The following is an 18331-nucleotide window of genomic DNA, read 5'->3' as shown; positions in this document are numbered from 1 at the left end:
GAGTGCCTAAGGGGACACAACTGAAAATTTGCTTATTTAACATTTATGTAAAAGGTCTCCTGCTCGTCCCAGATTAGAGTCCGACGGTTAGCCTTACGCTGATTTTACGTAACTGGTAGCCATAGTGAGTGTCTCTCCAGATCAATACTTTAAACTAATCAACTGTCTGGCAGCTGTTCAATCCTGAATGCCCATGGAGCAAGCACCAACTAAGTGAAGCCAAGCTTGAAGTGATGATGTTAAACAGTAATACATGTCCTAGTGATGTCAGCCACTAGACAACCCTATAAAGTCAAGTGAAATTTCCTGGATTAACAAGTATTGACAAAGCTGACCGGTCAGACGTTCATGTTACATCTTAACTAAAACATTTAAAAGGCCTGCTGCAGTAAATATCGCTTTTTGTATAAATTACACTTTTAAGGTAAATATTGTGTGATGACTCAGTGTGCTTATGAGATGTAGTGTAGTCCCTCATTCCTTGCAATGCAAACACTCAGAAGGCTGAATGATACACCAGCCAACAGCATGAAGTGACAAAGAAATAGCTCTCCAGACAACTCAATGCACATTCTATGAAACTGTTACAAATGAGTAACAATAGATCTTTCAAACAGATGAACAATGAAAGTAAACCTACTTAAAAACAACAAAGCTGTCCCTGTCCTATGCAATCTGTGCCAGGGCTCATTAACATTCCTGACGAGGCCTGTTCTTCCTTCCCTGTTACTAGGGGAAGGTGACAAGGAGCATGCATCAGTTACTCGAGGCGCATCACTGACTCTGAATGCAGACAAGAGGCTCCGGCTTTCATTTGCATCTACCAGACACTGTAGCCATCTTGTTGAAAAGGCTGATTATCATCTAACCAGTGCCCTTAATGCCCACTCATTTCTTACAATTGGTTGGCTTTATTGCCATTCTCATTTTCTTGCTTCTTATTCTATAGCTTGCCTTGACCATCTTGTCTTTCCCTCCCCTGGAGCAAAGCGTCTTTACATGTCTCCTGCCGCTGCTCACTTTTAGGGAACTACTTATTGTTTTTGCTTAAGCACTCAATGAGAGTGCATGTGTTTTCCAACTCTCTCTCTTGCCTCTTCTCTCCCATACAGACACCGGTGTTGATCACTGTCACCTGTTTGCTTCTCTCCTCTTCATATTGCTCTCTCTTTAAAGTGTGCTTCCCTGCCACCAGCTCAACATTGCTCTCTCTTGCCCACGTGCTTCTCTCCTAACTGCACTCCAGATTGCTCTCTTTTGCCCATATGCTTCTAACCTTGCACTCCATGTTTCTTCCCTCACCCTTCGTGTTGTTTGCGGCATCCTGGTGTGTTGCTTTGGCCCTCTCTACATGTTGCTTCCCACTGCCATCATACTATGATTTTGCACAATTTTTTTGTTTTAAATGGTTAATCCATCTCCAAATTGTAAATAAAAAGAAACAATCATTTGCAATGCAACAGGTCTCGCATTTGCTCGAGTTACAGCTATTAGCGTTGTAAACTCCTAACCGGACTTTTCTTGCTACACAAATTAACTCCTAACCGGACTTTTCTTGCTACACAAATTAAAGACAAAAAGCAAGTGCGATCGTGCTATGTAAAACGCAGTGCCATCGCGCTGAAATTGAAAACGAAAAAACCAAACGTGTTCGCGCTGCGTGGAAAATAAAAAGATAAAGTAGTCTGGAAACCATGCCAAAAACATGGAGCCTCGTATGTTTTCAGGTGTTGGCCGGTGTGCTCGAGGAGGGCTAAACACTGGAAAAGGCGTGACATATGCATGCCTTTCACTAATGAAATCAAGCGGATTTTAAAAGGCAAGCCCACGAACCAATGAAAGTGACAGTCGTGACATCGGCGTGGTTAAAAGCCCAAAGAGAGATTACAACAGGGACGGAGCGCTTGTGCGCTCGACCCTAAAAAGAGGTGCCTTCAGCAGTTTGTAAGCAAACACATTTGTGGTGATGAAGGTGCCAACCTACAACATGACACCTCTGCAACTGATGTTTTAGAGCACCTTTTTACTTTCTTTTTCTCTTTGGCCATGCTGTACAGAATCGGTAAAAACAATTGTAAAAGGCAATGCAAGAACTATTTTCTTTGCCAATACTTCTTATTATTTGTTTGCAGCTAGCCAGCCTGGGCTCTGGGGGGCCACCTTTGAAGTCTTAGATGTGCCCCCGCACTGAGGGAAAAACCGGAGCCTCCATAACACCCTTGAAATGTGCTATTCTAAACTTAAATGCTCATGACAAGGAATTCTCTGTTAAAAATCACTTTATTTGGTCGGTGGGATTTTGTATTGTCTACATTATAAATGATTCCTCTGTTTTTAGGGTGGAACCTATGTCGCATGCGCTTGTGCATGCGTTTCATTTGCGAGACGCTTTAGGAGTTAGAAAAGGGCTCGGAGCCGCGTCCTCGTCACGTCAGTGTCTTTCATTGGTTCGTGAGCTTGCCTGTTAAAATCTGCTTGCTTTCATTAGTGGAAGGCACGCATACGTCATGCCTTTTCCTGTGGTTAGCCCTCCTCGAGCGCAGCAACCAAGTACTGAAAACATGCAAGGCTCGCTGTTTCCCATCAGGTTTGTGGACTACTTTTTAGGGTCGAGCCTGCGTTGCATGCGCTCGCGCATGCGTACCACAGCGAGACGCTTTAGTGTTTAGAAAAGGGCTTGGAGCCCTGTCGACGTTACGTCAGTGTTTTTCATTGGTTTGTGGGCTTGCCTAATAAAATCTGCTTGCTTTCATTAGTCGAAGGCATGCATACGTCATGCCTTTTCCGGTGGTTAGCCCTCCTCGAGTGCATCGACCAAGTACAGAAAACATGCGAGGCTCGCTGTTTTCTGTCCGGCTCGTGGACTACTTTTCTCTAATTTACTAGCGCGATTTTGCTTGGCATAGTTAATTGCACTATTTTGGGTTACGTACATAAATGCACTTTTGCAGATAGGTGAAAAGTCAAGTTAGGAGTTTACAATGCTATCAGCTCTAACATGAGCAAACGCAACACCCGTTGCATTGCAAATGCTTGTTATCTTTTGTTCACAGTGCGATCTCGCTTGGTAGAAGACGAGCGCTTTGCATAACATCGACCCTGTTACATAGTTAATTGCACTTTTGCCGGTTACGTAGATAATTGAACTTTTGCCGATAAGTTTCACTACAAGTGAACTGTAGTAGTTCAAGCGCGCTGTTTTTTTTCCATTCAATGTGGCAAGAAAAATCCGGTTGTGAGTTTACAACTGCTAATAGCTGTAACTCGGAGAAATGCGAGACCCAATTGCATTGCAAATGCTTGTTTTTTAAAACCTTTATTTTTCAGTTTTAGAAAATATAGTTGAATACAACACAATAAAGCAGTTGGTAGAGTACATTGTGTAAGACATGGCTGGTTACACATAATGCAATATTCCCTTGACCATCCAATACTCAACGCGTCTCTGAACTGGCACCCTGTAGCATGTCCCAATTCCCTAATAATTTATAGGCTTTACTGGAGGTGGGCAAAGGTTTTATTTTGCAGCTGAAAATGGGGAATGTTCATGACATTTCCACTCAACTAAGTTGCAAAGTTGCTAAATATACTAATGGTGAAAAATATCTTCTAAAATCACCTTTCATAGAAAGTTTTTTGCTTTTAGTAAAATAAGAATGTTTTAATATTTTCCTGAAAATCAGTACATATAATGTTAAATTGCTGGATTTTTCTTTTGGAAACAAACATTTATCTATCTCTTTGCCCCATAAAAAAGCGTAAAGTTTTCAGTATTTCTCACAAAACTTCACGAAGCGTGTGCAAGCAAAGCTCAGATTCTTTGCACAGCCCTAATTTACCGGCAAAGCTCACTTTATCTTTCTGGGAAAAGGGTTTTGAGGGTCAGTGAGGAGGATAACCTGTAAGAACAAGCACACATTAGTAGTAAGCTCTTGCTTCAGTGGCACATTGTGTCCAGAAACCACAAATCGAAGGCTTGGGCACATCAGATCTTGATTTGAATGGAGGCTGTATTCACTTGTACTACTTAATGGAACTAAAAGAAAGATAATTATTTTCAATGCAATCTGCTCAAGCACCTCTCTGTTGCCCCAAATCACTGGGCTCTACTAGATGTTGCCAAGTTGAAGAGAAACAGGGGAAACTGGAAGAGGTGGCCGTGGAATGCCTTATAAATTACTTCCTGGGGGGCTCAGTTTATTTATGACCCCTTGGCATTGCTCCCCACAGAGCTGCCTGCTGTGCTGACACAGGGAGGGGGAAGCTAGTCTTTTGTGAACATCTCTCAAGCCTGCTGCTTTCCAGACCACAAAAATCGGTTTGGTACCAGGAAAACTCTTTTTTGTAGAAAGCACTTGCAGCTACAGTCTTACACTGTGTAGCGCTAGTCTGCTTTCTGCAACTAACTGCTGGAGTTTGGGCTGTATTATGAAACTTGGGGGCAGATTTGCACACCTTAGCGCCCCCCTAACGCCACCATGGTTATGCAGTATTTAAGATACGGTGCACCATGGCGGTAGTTAGAGAACTAGCGTCAAAATTTTTGACGTTAGATTGGCACTTTGCAGGATTATCATAAAAAAATTGACACTAATCCTGCAAAGCACATAAAGGCACATTATAAGTAATGGTGTACCTCCTTTTAACGCCTGCTCGTGCAGGCGTTAAAAATGCCGGAAAAAATGGCGCAAAGAAATCTTTTAGATTTGTTTGCGCCCTTTTTTGGCCCCTCTAATGGGGGAATGCCCCCTTTGCATACATTATGCCTGGCGCAGACATAATGTGGCGCATGGGGTTACAAACTGGCGCAATGCATGCATTGCGCCACTTTGTAAATATGGCGCTGCGATTTTGGCCTTGTTGGGCTACATTAGCATAAACAAAGGACACTAATGTGGTGCAAGGAGGCGCTAGGCCCTCTTAAATCTGGGCCTTAGTTTTTCGATAAATATGTGGATGTTCAACTGATTTGTTAATGGCTTGCATCCTATAAGTTGTAATATTGCACACAAATATTACTTTTGAAACAAACTTTGGCAAAACAACAGGCATAAAGGTCAGTTCATCAAAATGCCAGGGGCAGCAGTAGTGATATCACGCACCCTTTGAACTTCACTTTCGCATACACACAAATTTTACACATGCAAACTCTCACGTAATCACACTCTCACCTGCGAACACGCACACAACATACATTTAAAAGCATGTTTTACTTACCTTGGCTGCCAGGGAAAGTCCTATTTCTGCTAATTGTACTCCAGTTGTATTACATAAAAGTAAAACATTTAATTTTACTATTTCTGTAATAAAAACTTGATAGAAAACAAGAAGAATGGATTACCAACAGACATCCATAAGGAGAAGCTATAGATGAGCTGCCTCTCTGTTCCAGGGACTCAGCTTGGCCCCCCTGAGGCCAGGGGTCGTAAAGGTAGTGTCAGGGGCCATGAGGGACAAGCAAAGGGTCGCAGCTGTGACCCCTGGTGACCCCTAAATGACATCCATGACAACAGGTCTGGCCTTTCGCATACCTACAGTTCCCCAGGTCATTACCAGCTGTCCCTCCCAAGTGAAAAGCAACAGCTATAAGTCATTAAGAGTCTGAAGCTCCCCAAGACCTTACTAAATGTCACTCTCAAGTGAAAAGCACCAGCTTGAAGTCTTTTAGAGTCTGATGTCCCTCAGGACAGTAACATATGTCCGCTAGAGTCAGATGCAACTGCTTGAAAAGTCTTTCACAAAGCTGGAGTATCTTTCTTAAGTTTTTACTAGATGTCCCTTCTTAAGTCAATCCTCTATGTTTTTCCTTTTAGTTCTCTCCACACAATGAAAGTTTGTTTACGGTAAAGGAATCTTTTTCAGTAGACCCACAAAAAGACTGGCCCTTTCACTTTCTTACCATTGAAATTAATGTAATCCTTTGATTAACTTGTGCAGGGGCATAGCTTGGTCATTGAGATTTGGGAGTTGAGAGTGTGAAGTTTAGATTTTCCAAAAACCACTCTGGATAGAATGTTAAAATACATTATAAACAAGCACGGTGGATGATAGGGGCCTTGTGGGCAGTGGAAAGGGAGAAGAATACAGTCTGGTGGGTTACTAGGTGAGAAAAAATACAATATTTTTTCAAAATAACTAACTTTTTTTGAGCCTTTTAAAACAGAGAGAGTGAGTATGTCCTGTTTTTTTTTTATGTGTGTATGTAAAAAAATTCTTGTGCAATCCGATAGACACCTCAGCATACCCGACTAGTCGCATTTGCCCCTGACAACACCAGCAGATGACCTTCTACAGCCCACCATAGGACAAGCCACACCCTGCTGGTGCAGCTCGAGTCCCTGGACATTTCCGATGTCAGTGTATCACCACAAAGACACTCGCCACTCCACTCCCGTCATCAGTGGCACGCTTCTGTCTGTGAAGACATGTGGCCAGACTGGGCCGACAAGCTGTGCCAGCATCCCAACAGTTAGCCTAGCACCACCCACCTCACTACCCACCTTCGTAGAAAGACCCCAAAGAATGGCGTCCATCCCCACCATAGAGCCTTTTGTGGTGACTGGTACCCCGTCCATCCCAAGCCGCAAAATGGAGAACATGGGTGGAGAAACTGGAAATGCACTTTGTGGCTATGGGTATAGACAATTACAGTTGATGCCCTATGCTCCTCCACCTAGCGGGGGAAGCCATCTACAAACTCCATAAAATTGTGGTTGAAGCAGGACTGCCTTATACCCATAAGACACCCTGAAAACAGCATTGACAGCACACTTTGAGTCACTTGCTAACCCTGATGAATCGTTTGATGAGTTCTATGCAGGTCAGAGAGTTGGCGAGTATGTGTACACTCCCTGATGAACAAGACAAAATCCAAGCACCGTTCATTTAGGGCTGTTCCTCAGAAGAGTTAAAGGAACAAATACTGGGTGATCCTGGGACGACCATGGCTGACATACTCATGCTCGGTACTCTCCAATTCTGCGCCTCCCACATGGAAGTAGCTTCCCAACGCTCTGTAAATATGCAGCCCATGAACCAAGTCATGTGAGAATCCCCTGTTGGCAATAAAGACCGACAATGACTACACAGGTGAGCAGGCCCTGAAGGTGGTGTGGTGACCCATCCCCACATGTGGGAGAATGCCTGATGAAGGGGAAAAGGTGCTTGGCAAGTGGGAAGATAAACCACTATGCAAAAGTATGCCGCTGCACCCCTACACCACGAAGCCCAGAGAAGGAAACAGTCAGTGCCATGGTAGCACTGACACTTCTATTGGATGATAAAGACATGGGCGATGACACCCCTGAAGGTATTGTACATGTAATCCACTCCATTGAGCTGTCACAGAGGGGAGCTCGGAATGCACCCTGCTGCCAGATCTGTGTGGAAGGTCAACGCCTCATGGTTCTCCTTGCCATTTGGGCCTCAATCAATATGATGCTTCTGGAACTATGTAACTCAGTGCCCACCTCACCAGTTCTCCGCCCCCTAAAACCACCAGAGTGACTGCTTCAGCACTTCTACTTGCCTCCCTCTCTCAGGAGTCTTCACCACTGACATAAGGCATCAAGAACGCTCAACAAGGGCCAAGGTATATGTCGAAAAAAAAGGAAGGTGGGCATATTCCTCAGGTGCCAAATAGCCAAACTACTACAGCAAATCCAGTTCGTGTCTGTAGTCCACCTCAGCAAGACAGTCTCCCTTTGAGGCAAATTCAACATCTGTTCAAAGGCACTGGCTGCCTGAGAGGAGGAGTGGTCCGCCTACACATCGACCAGTCCATTCAACCTGTTGCTCTGCACCAGAGACGTGTAGTATTCCACCTCAGACCCAGAGTGGAGGCAGAACTCTTGAAATTCAAGGCTGAGGACATCATCAAAATAGCTAAAGGACCTACTCTGTGGGTGTCACCCATCATTGTGGCTAGAAAGCTGAAGCAACATGGAGAGGTGCGGATATGCGTAGATATGTGCATCCCAAAAATGGCAGTCAAGAGGAAGAGGCACCTGACCCCTACTGTCGATGACATTGCCAGGGAACTCACTGGCTCCTGCTGGTTCTCCAGGATGGACTTAAGATCAGAATATCATCAGATCCTACTGGCAGTAGAGGCAAACCACATCACATTTCATACCAACTCGGTTTGTGGTGGTACAATCACCTCAATTTTAGAATCTCCAGCGCCATAGAGGTGTGTCAGGACATCATTCCAGGGGTGTTGGCTGGATTTCCATGAGTGTAAAATGTTAGTGATTGCATCTTGGTACATGCACAAGAACATCTCTGCTGGCGATGGGGCGTATTAATCCAACTTCAAGATAGTGGTCTCACTGTGCAGAGGGGGAAATGTGAATTCCTAAAGGAATAGATTTGCTTCTTTACATACCATTTCTCAGAAAAGGGGGTTACACCTGACCCCACCAAAGTCCACAACATCCAGTCTGCAAAAGCTCCGACCACAGTGACAAGTATCAGGAGTTTCTAGGGGATAGTTATGTACTGTGGCTGTCTTATGTAAAACTTTACCACATTCAATGGACCCCTCCAAGAATGCACAAAGGCATTCATGTAATGGAGATGGGGTGATGAACAAGAACAAGCTTTCCAAGCCACCAAATGAGCACTGTTGGAACTTACTACCCTTGCCTATTTTGACTTCGGAGGAGACTGAGGTATCAGTGGATGCCAGCTCCACTGGCCTAAGATCTGTACTGTCACAGAAACAGTGGTGAGGGGAGTGGGCTCCCACTGGCTACGCCAGTCACGTACTCACTCTCACATAGCAGAGATACTCTCACATAGAGAAGGAGGCAATCACAATTCCTTGAGGCTGCAGGCACTTACATCTATACTTGTACTATCACTCATTTACAGTCACCATCAACAACAAGCCCCTAGTTCCCCTGTTCAGAGGTTCCTCGGCAAAGCTCCCTCCCTGGTTCAAGGATTTGATCCTCCAGCTGCACAAATATCACTTTTCAGTTGAGTACAAGCACAGAGCACACAATTCTGCTTACCACCTGTAGTGACATGCCCCAGGAGGAGACTGAGACGGCCACAATTGATGAGTGTCAGATTGACTGTGGAGCAATTGTGACCTCTTCCATTGTCTCTAGCCGACACTGTGTAAGTCACCAAAACAGAGCACATTCTGCAATGACCACAGCAGCTGTCCAATCTGGAAACTGGAAAACGATCACAAGCGGATTGTCACAGAGGACTGAGGCTGCGAGGCAAACCATAATATCGCTAAACCACATGTGAGATGAACTGACAGTCACCACAGAAGGGTGCCCACTGAGGGGACCCCGACTGGTAATCGCAAAGAGCCTGGGCCAAAGAGCAGTTGACCTGGCACACTGCTGCCACCAAGGCGTTGTTAAAACCAAGAACCAACTCTGCACCAAAGTCTGGTTCCCTGGGCTTGATTACATTTTCGAATCGACTGTCAGCCATTGTGAGCTCTGCCAAGCAACAGGTGCACCTGATTCCCCAACCCCCATCATCACCGAGGAAATCCCGGATGGGCCATGGTATCGCACAAGCACTGACTTTGGGAGTCTCCAAGATGGAAGACATTTGCTGGTTGTCATCAATGATTTTTCAAAATACATGGGGGTGGTAGGGTTGATGTCACCTGGAGAGACCATACCCAAACTCGAAATAAGCCATAGCCACTCATGGCCTGATCAGAGAACTGCTAACAGATAATGGACTCCCTTTTAATGGACAGGAGCTAGCTAACAACCTCGTCTCCAGGGCACCTAAGCACTAGAAAATCACTCCTTGTTGGCCCCAAGCTAATGGGGAAGTCGAGATTTATGTGGACTATCACCAAAACAATCCGCATTAATCAGGCAGACTAGCAATGCATAGAAGGCGTTTCTGATATGCATTTCTGAGAGAATAACAGTTGATCCCTCACACCACGACCAAAGTAGCACCCAGCATTTTGTGTTTTGCTGGTAAAGTTGAGGACATCATCCCTCTCCGTTGTGTGGCCCGCACCACCTCCTCCAACCAATAAAGCGTCTCACAAGCCTCAGGACCAAATCAAGCAAGCATCCGGATTGAGAAGAGCCAGTTCCCACCCCACCTGCAGGTGGAAGATTGGGTGCTGTTAAAAGACCAACATCTCAGGATAAAATTATGACTCCCTTTTGAGGGGCAGTCATGGAGAGTCCCCACCTCTGAGGCGCCAAGTTGTCCGCATGAGGGACTGAGGTGGTCACCCAGAATGCAATTTTTTTTTCCATATGCTTTTAAATGCCACCAGGGAGATGCGAGCCTACAGAAGACAATGCCTCCACCGAGGATGGCCCGAGTCGAGAGCCCGAAGGCATGGATGACTGGAAAAAACCTTGTTCCCTCCCCAGCCAGAGCCCAGTGGCTGGAAAAAGAACAAGATCGACTCGCCCAACAGTGCTAACTAGGACATATCAAGAATTCCCATCCTGAGCAAAGGAGAGTGCCAAGCCAGCCAGCCAGTCGACCAGCATTGTGGTCTACCTTATAAGCAATTCTACTCCATCCAAGAAGTACACTGATTTTGTTATGGACGTGTAATACTGCTACATGCCAGATTCCATGGGCCATCATGCTCATAACAACCTCATCTCCAGGGCAACCTTGTTCTCTGGTTAGTCATGTGCCATTCATGTTTCATGTTCAAACTGTGGTCCTTTTCATTATTCTTGTTCAATCGTGGTTGAGGAGGAATGTAGGAATGAGGTTGGGTGACCTCACTTATAAAAGGAATTACTGGGCCAGGGTAGCAGATCCAGATTACACCCACTCCTGTGTCTGCGTGCCATCATTAAGCGCCACACGATGTTAAGGCCTACCTACATGCCATGCTTTCTGAGGGACATAACTGGTGACAACAAAAATCAGTCTCTAGCTGTTTAACTTGAGTGCTTGTTGTTGAGTTCTGTGGGTCATCTGCAAGTTATAGGTTTGAGTCTTGATATCGACTTTGTCTTTCATCTTTCTGAGGTTGACAAAATGAATGCAAATTTCGAGGGGCAATTGCTTCTGAAATGTTCTATGCAGAGTGATTGAGATAAAATTGATATATAAATAATATATTACTCTACCTAGACAATGGCGTGCCACAAGACAGCCCTACAGAAATATTCAAATTAATTGTATCTTCAATTGCTGCATCAGGATTTGTGATCATTCAAAGCATGCGTGTATGTGAAAGCATTTCAAACAAAAACCCAGGCAGATTTTTAATGCCAGGCGACCATCCTGTGAAACACTGACATTCGTACAGCAGCCAACCCTTAGCAAATGCTTCTGAAAATCAAGGATGGACTGGCGATACCGGTCATAGGGTGTTGCAAGATAATGGAGGGGTGAGGGGTTGTTTTATGTTACTGGGGTGGTGGGCACTGTTGTAGCAGTGCAGCAGTTTTAAAAGCACTGCAGACCTTCTTGTATATCCAACAGTTTCCAGGTATTAATAAAAGTGCCAAGATAATTCTGGTGATTAATGTACCAGCTGGAAAGAGACTGGAGTTTTGTCTAGTTGCAGTTATGACTCATTTAAGGTAGTTCATATGCCTGCTACATAGTGTGTGTACTATGCATATCACAGAACAGTATTTTATGTGCAATGCTCAGTGGGACACTGCCTTTGTCACAGACAATCTTTTTGTCCCTGTGCAGTTCATAAGTTACAATCATAGTCTAGCATAGTGAGCTCTCAAAGAGCACATGCAAACTGAATATTATAGGTTAGAAAGTTTATGTTTTTTACCGGTCTTTGATTATCCAAATTTAGCTAAAAAGGGTTTAGTTGGGTAAAAAGAAACTGTTATTAGTAAAGTCAACCTTAACCACTGTGTTTCGTTGCAGTCTCATATGTCTTATATAACATTTTCTATACACTGATTTACACATGTAGGAGTCATTGCCTCTGTATGTGTGTGTGACTTGACGTGCTCCGACACCCTACGCTGGTGAGAGAGGCACTACCCAGATGAAATGCATGTGAGAGAGGGGCTATGGAGAGATGAAAGGCACTGTTAGAGGGTGTGGGATTATTGAAGAACCCCAATTAAGATTTCTGTATCCTGGTGCTCTGTAAGGTTATAGTTTACTATGCTTTCAAAACGAATACAATTGCATACATAATGAAATATATGTGTAGAATGCACCGTGTTTGCCTTTCTTTCCCAAATTCTCTCTGGAGGGAGAACCCCTAGGCCCCTTTACAGTGGTCAGGCTAGCTCACTACCCACCCTTTGGGGGCTGATCAGACAAAATTTGCCAGGGCTGCTTTGGGTTCCCAGTCCAGCCCTGCCCAAAATACCTTTTACATTTTGCAGTCTCCTTAGCCTGTATCATGTTACACGTCAGTCTAAGACAGAGCTTTATATTTAGGTTTGGAGACTCGATATAGAAAGGAAACGAAATCTCAGCCAAAAGTGAACGCGTGAGAATCCTATACATTCGACTGGATGGCTGAGCCGCAGACGTGCTATAAACGGGATGGAACTGCGTTCAATTCAGAGTCAAAGTGGTGGGTGTGGCCAGTCACCAGGAAGTCAGGCTCGTGGGAGCGCACTCAAGGGCGACATATTGAATTGGGCGCCTTGAATTGGTTCCTGGGAGAACGCTGCACCCGGAACGTGGTTTATTTTTGGAAAAATATTGTAAACCTGTCCAATCAGGTCAAACAAGGGCCGACCTTTGCTGGCTCTTACTTACCGTAGGCGTACTTCATCCGGCAGAAGTCCGTCACGCTTCCCAGCATCTTCTCCTTGCAGACGCACTTTTCTGGCACAGCAGAGGTCACGAAAGGTGAAGAAATCGGAAAAGGGCGATCGAAAGAGAAGACATAAAAATAATTAATTTAATGGCATGAAACGTTATACAGAGAACAATTCAAAGTGAAAAGAGCGAAAGTAAAAGATAAATAAAATAACTGAAAATAAAAAAAGTGATAATTTTTAGTGCTTAAGAGGAAGCTTGGCATGATAAATGCAAGTTCTAACTAACACATTTCGACCTAAAGAAACAGTTCTCATGCAAAATTAACCTTTTCAATGACATTTTTGCAAACCATTCAATCGCAAATCCCTTCATCCCTTTACGCATGGCCATGCATTCATCCATTCTCCAGCGCTTACCTGTTTTCCATTCATTCAGTTATGCACTCATGCAGGCATTCTTTCAGGTAGCTATCCACCACAACCCCATCTATTAATTCCTTATCCATTCTTACACGCATTGAGGCATTTTGGTGCCAATTCCCATGTGTAAATGTGTCTGTAAATTCACATATGCCAGGAATTAACAAAGGGATTCAGGCTGCTGTAAACAGATTGAAGTGCATGGATATCTCCGCTGCAGGTGCCTGGATCTCCTCTGCTATAAAGTTCACTCAAAGGGTAGGACGCGGGCATGCCATGGTGCAGTGCTTAATTTGTGCTTGTTGTTTCCGCTGCAGAGCACCGGCACTTGTTTGTGAGGGCCGGGGCTTATTCTTATGCCTCAAGCATTTTCTGCGAGCAAAAGACACATACGGCAAAGACGGAAGAAGGAAAAACTAAAAAGCGTCATAAAGGGAGAAAGTAGAAAGTTGCAGGATGAGCTGAAGGAGCAGGGATGGGCGTAAATGGATTGAAGAGGCCTGAGATGGCTTCAGGATTACGCTGCCTCAGTATTCAGTGCTGGCAGATTTAATTACAGCAGCCTCGGGTTTAAGAGAAGGGCTTTGAGTACTGGCACCTCTTTATTTACAAATTAAGCACTGCCATAGTGTTGTTTGCCCTGAAAGTTTGGGCATCCACCACAATTATGTTTTAGACAGTGAATTCTCAAACTCTTCTCTCTCCCCTTTCCCTCGTGGAAGGGGTTGGTATTGGTTATTTACTGCAAAACACAATTTAGCGTAAACCTGCTGACGGGTGGGGAGGGCTTTCTCCGTTGGAAAAATGTTTTCTCATGGAGAAAAAAGTGATTTTGCACAGGGGGTGCTAATCCTGCTGCCTGGAGTTCTCCTGTACAGTGAAATCCACAGTAGGAATAGGAGACTACCTAGAAGGTCACATGGGCTTCACATGAGTACACTACACACAGAAACCCATGGAAATGTTTTTTTTTGAAGAAATTAAGAAAACCACTTTAAGGTTGATTTCCTGTATTTTTCCAGTTTAATTTTGTGAATTGAGCCGTTGGCGTTCAGGCAGCAAGGCACTGGAAATTTGTACTTTTAGTGCTCAGAAAGCAAGATAATTGCCTGTTCTTTAGAAAATTGATAAAATATAACTATTCTAGCAGCCAACAGCACCAAGAAAATATGTTAGATGTGAGCCTTCTGAAAGAGATAACACAATAGCTGGCACATCCGTCCATCCAGCCCCATCATTCATCCATCCTCACAAATAGCCAACTATTTTCTTATTCATTCAAACACTTGTAAAGATCATACAGTCATGTAGCCATGGACACAGTGTATGCATTCATTTATCAACACACCTTGATACATCCATCCATTAGTTTATTCACCTGTCCACACATAAACACCCCTCCATATACTAATCCCTCACACACATTTGCTTAGTACCCATTTCACAGGAAGCAACTTCACAACTGCTGTTGAAGCCCTTGTAGTCTTGCCCTGCTCCATGGCCTCAACGACTCAACACTGGTCTCCCCTCATCTCTCTCTGCAAGGACATCCCACACTCCACCACACATCTAATTCACGCCCAGAAGAAATATGATCATGTCATCCCATCTTGATGGAACTCGACTGGCTCCCCTTGCCGGCCGCTCAATCTTCAAATCCAGCTCCATCATTTACAAAGTCATAACAACCATCTATCTGGAGGGCAAACCTACCATCTCTGGTGGTTCTCTGCACCCCCAGGGCTGGGACACACCAGACCGGTTGCAAAAGAAAAAAAAGGCAACAGGTCTTCTCCATCTGTGCACTCAGGATGTGCAACAGCATCCCTCTGTTAATCAGGACCACCCCAAAGCTGTTCCAGTTTATGAAAGATTTAAAGACTCACCTCTTTAGGGAAAACTACATCACAATACAGTAACAGTCTACTTCTTCACGAACCCAGCTACCTGTCACATCCCTCAACTGACCTGTATCCTATGTGTCTTTGACACTGTACAACAATCAGGAGCCTTTTAGCTAGGTTCACACTGTACAGACACACATACATGCACACATCTAGAATTATGCATTCATTCACCAAGATATGAAAACCACACCTATCCGGCGTCTGCCACTCATCCATTCATCCATCACCTGCACCAAAACAACCATACGTGTCAACTTTGATCCAGTCTTCCACATAGATCTAATTATCTGTGTGCATGAGAGCCTCTCTGCATGTATGTGCATCTGTGTGCCTCTATATTGTAATTGTAATTATATTTATATAGCACCTACTAGCCCTGACGAGGAGTCAAACCGTTTTTTGGGCGAGTAGCACGCTACAACGAAACCCAAAAGGATTAGTTGTGGATTAATAAAAGGGGAATATAAGTATAGTATTAGTATCAGTAGAGGGAGGTAGGAGTTAATTTGAGGGGTTGACATGTGAGTCTGATAGTTGGATTGAATAGAATAATGGAGGGAAAGAGGAGGGAAGAATTCAGAAGTGTGAATTGGGAGATCATAGTAGTAAGATGAGGTTTGGGATTAGTAAAGGAGAAATGAAGAAGGGAAGAGTCTGTAAAAAGGGATTGGGAAGATCATAGTAGTAAATTTGAGTTTGGGATGAGTTAAAGGAGAGATAAATGAGTGATAATTTAGTAGTGTTGTTTGGGAAATCATAGTAGTAAACTGAGGTTTGGGGTGAGCCAGGAGGGATAGAGGAGGGAAGAGTCTAGGAATGGTAATCTCGGAGATCATGGTAGTAGAATGGGTTTGGGCTGATCAGAGAGTGGAGAGAGAGGATAGATTGATAGAGCTATAGGGTGATGGTGAGACAGGGTAAGCCTTTTAAGAGAGTACTTTTTTATTTTTATGTTTTCCTCTTGTACAGTAGGGCTGAAGTAATATATAGATACATGATTAAATAGTAAGGGAACGTCTGTGCAAGGAATAAAATATATTGATATTTAAGTTGTATCGTATAAACACAGACTTTCAAGAGTTGTAGTATTTGAACTTAATTTGTTTGTGTACGTTTATAACACTGTTTTATCTTTCCTCAATAATTCAATAGTGAATGCATTTAGATAAATAGTTAAGATAATATTTATCTATTGTGATAGATAAAATAAAACCAGAGACTGTTAAGCATCTAATCAAGCAAATCATATAACAATTAGGCAATGACCCATGAACATGTTAAACATATAATAATATGCACATATATTTCTATACATAGGTACATTCATACACATATACATAGTATATATACACTCATACATACACCTACTCCTACACATAACTACATATATACATTAAACCATATGCAATATATACATTTGTTAAGCAGGCATAAGGAGTATGTATATATTTTAAGAAAAACATAGTTCTTTTACATATTTGTACAAAGAAATACACACATCTAGGTATATAATCAATTATAAATGTTTACATACAGAGGGATATGGAGTACATTGCTGTTTGAGTATGGTGGTTATGTTGGAAAGAGGCAACTCTTGAGTAATCTTCTGAAGATAAGATATTTATCTGTGGATCTTATATTTGGAGATAATGAATTCCACAGTTTGGCTGCTTGAACAGAGAAAGATGTACCACCTATTGTCTTTTTCTTGTATGTTGGTGTTTTGGGGCGGGGTGCCAATCTTGAGTGGAGGTTTCTTTGTTGACTGTATTTTGTGATTTCTGCTTTAGTGTCTCAGTCAGTGTGTTTTCTACAAGCCCATTTGTGTCTAAATTACTTTTGGTCTGTGTGCACATATGTGAGTTGTTCTGTGTGTACATGGCTGTCTACGTGTTTTATTGATTGTCTGCATATGTGTAGGTGAGTTTTTACTTTGGCACATCATATAAAAACCAGAACTACAATTTTTTTGTTTTTGTTTTACATAGTGCAAACTTGACCGAAAGATACTGGAGCACACTCCATGAGCACCAGTTACATTACAGAAAGACACATTCTTTTTTGTGTGTTTTTAGGCACGGGGAAATTAAGGGGCATAATAACAAGGATGTGGCGCAGTGCAGTGCTGCCCCAAAATTGGCAGAAATGCCACTTCAGAAACGCAGGGATGCGCCGTATTTACAAAAATACAGCGCACCCTGTGTTACCCCTAGCGATGACGCTAGATTTAGCTGTCTAGTGACAACGCAGGCACCCTTGCACCACAATCCAAGGGTGCCTGTGTTGCAGGGATGATTGATGTGCAGGAAGGTGTCCCTTCCCGCACATAAACAATTAATAATGGCAATTTGTTAGTCTAATGTGTGCTGCATTCTGCAGAATGCAGCGCACATAGAAATCGCGAATTGTCATTATTTTATGATTGTTTATGTAATGTTCCTGCACATAGACAATCATCCCTTCGTTAATGGCCTTTTGCTCTTTCTATGTGTGCTGCAGAATGCAGCACAAATAGAAGAAGCAAAAATTATGAGAAATAAAAGTATATCTCCTTATTGCGCCATGCTAACGCTACCCCTGGGGTGGCGTTAGTTTTGGCGCTGCCTCAGATTTACGTTTCCTTGTACATCTGGGGTGGCGTCAAAAGCAATGGGTGTTGCGTGGGTACGCCCACAGCAACGCCCACTCCACGCAGCTCTGCAGCAGAAAACTGCATTGGGGGCCCATATTTACAAGGGGGCGTTAAGTCACAAGAAGTGGGTTAACACCACCTTGTAAATATAGCGCAGGGCACAGCGCTACTGGAGCATCACAAAGAGTGAGCGGCGCGAGGGGCTTGTAAATATGTCCTATAGTGTTTTGCCCAGAATCACAGGATGTTGAGCGGACGCCGAGACACAAACCTCTTCACCAGTTATAAAGTCGGCAGCTCTGGCCTGCAGGCCACATCCTCTTTGCCAATGCTTCGTCTTTAGGGAGTAATGAAACACATTTCCAGTAACTGTTTCTAAAAGGGAACTTATCTCACACTGCATTTTATGCCAAGCTGGGCCTGGACCCCCTGTCTGAGCCCAACATGAAAATGACTTAAGTACAAAGAAAGTTAACCCTGCTGGGGTCTTGCTTACAGTAACACCAGAGAACAGGCCCTTTCCCTATGATTTTGACCTCCAGGGTTCTCAGAAGTTATCCTGTCATAAAACCCAGGGTGCATAGCTCACAGGAGTCAGATATCATTGCAACCATAACAATGTCGCCAGCAGTCCATATCTCCCGAAGAGG

At 43.7% G+C, this 18331-nt stretch overlaps 1 protein-coding gene across 1 annotated transcript in view; it reads right to left on the bottom strand.

Moving 5' to 3' along the window:
- Nucleotides 1–18331, bottom strand: part of LOC138258943 (netrin-4-like) — a 233564-nt gene that overhangs the window by 5289 nt on the left and 209944 nt on the right. The window contains exon 8 of the mRNA XM_069206287.1: nt 12718–12786. Coding sequence (XP_069062388.1) covers nt 12718–12786 — 69 coding nt within the window. The remainder of the gene's footprint in view (nt 1–12717; nt 12787–18331) is intronic.

This window comes from Pleurodeles waltl, chromosome 9 (assembly GCF_031143425.1).
Source record: "Pleurodeles waltl isolate 20211129_DDA chromosome 9, aPleWal1.hap1.20221129, whole genome shotgun sequence".
In the NCBI taxonomy this organism is placed as follows: Eukaryota; Metazoa; Chordata; class Amphibia; order Caudata; family Salamandridae; genus Pleurodeles; species Pleurodeles waltl.
Note: the sequence above shows the minus strand (reverse complement) of the source record. Positions and strands in the feature narration are given on the sequence as shown.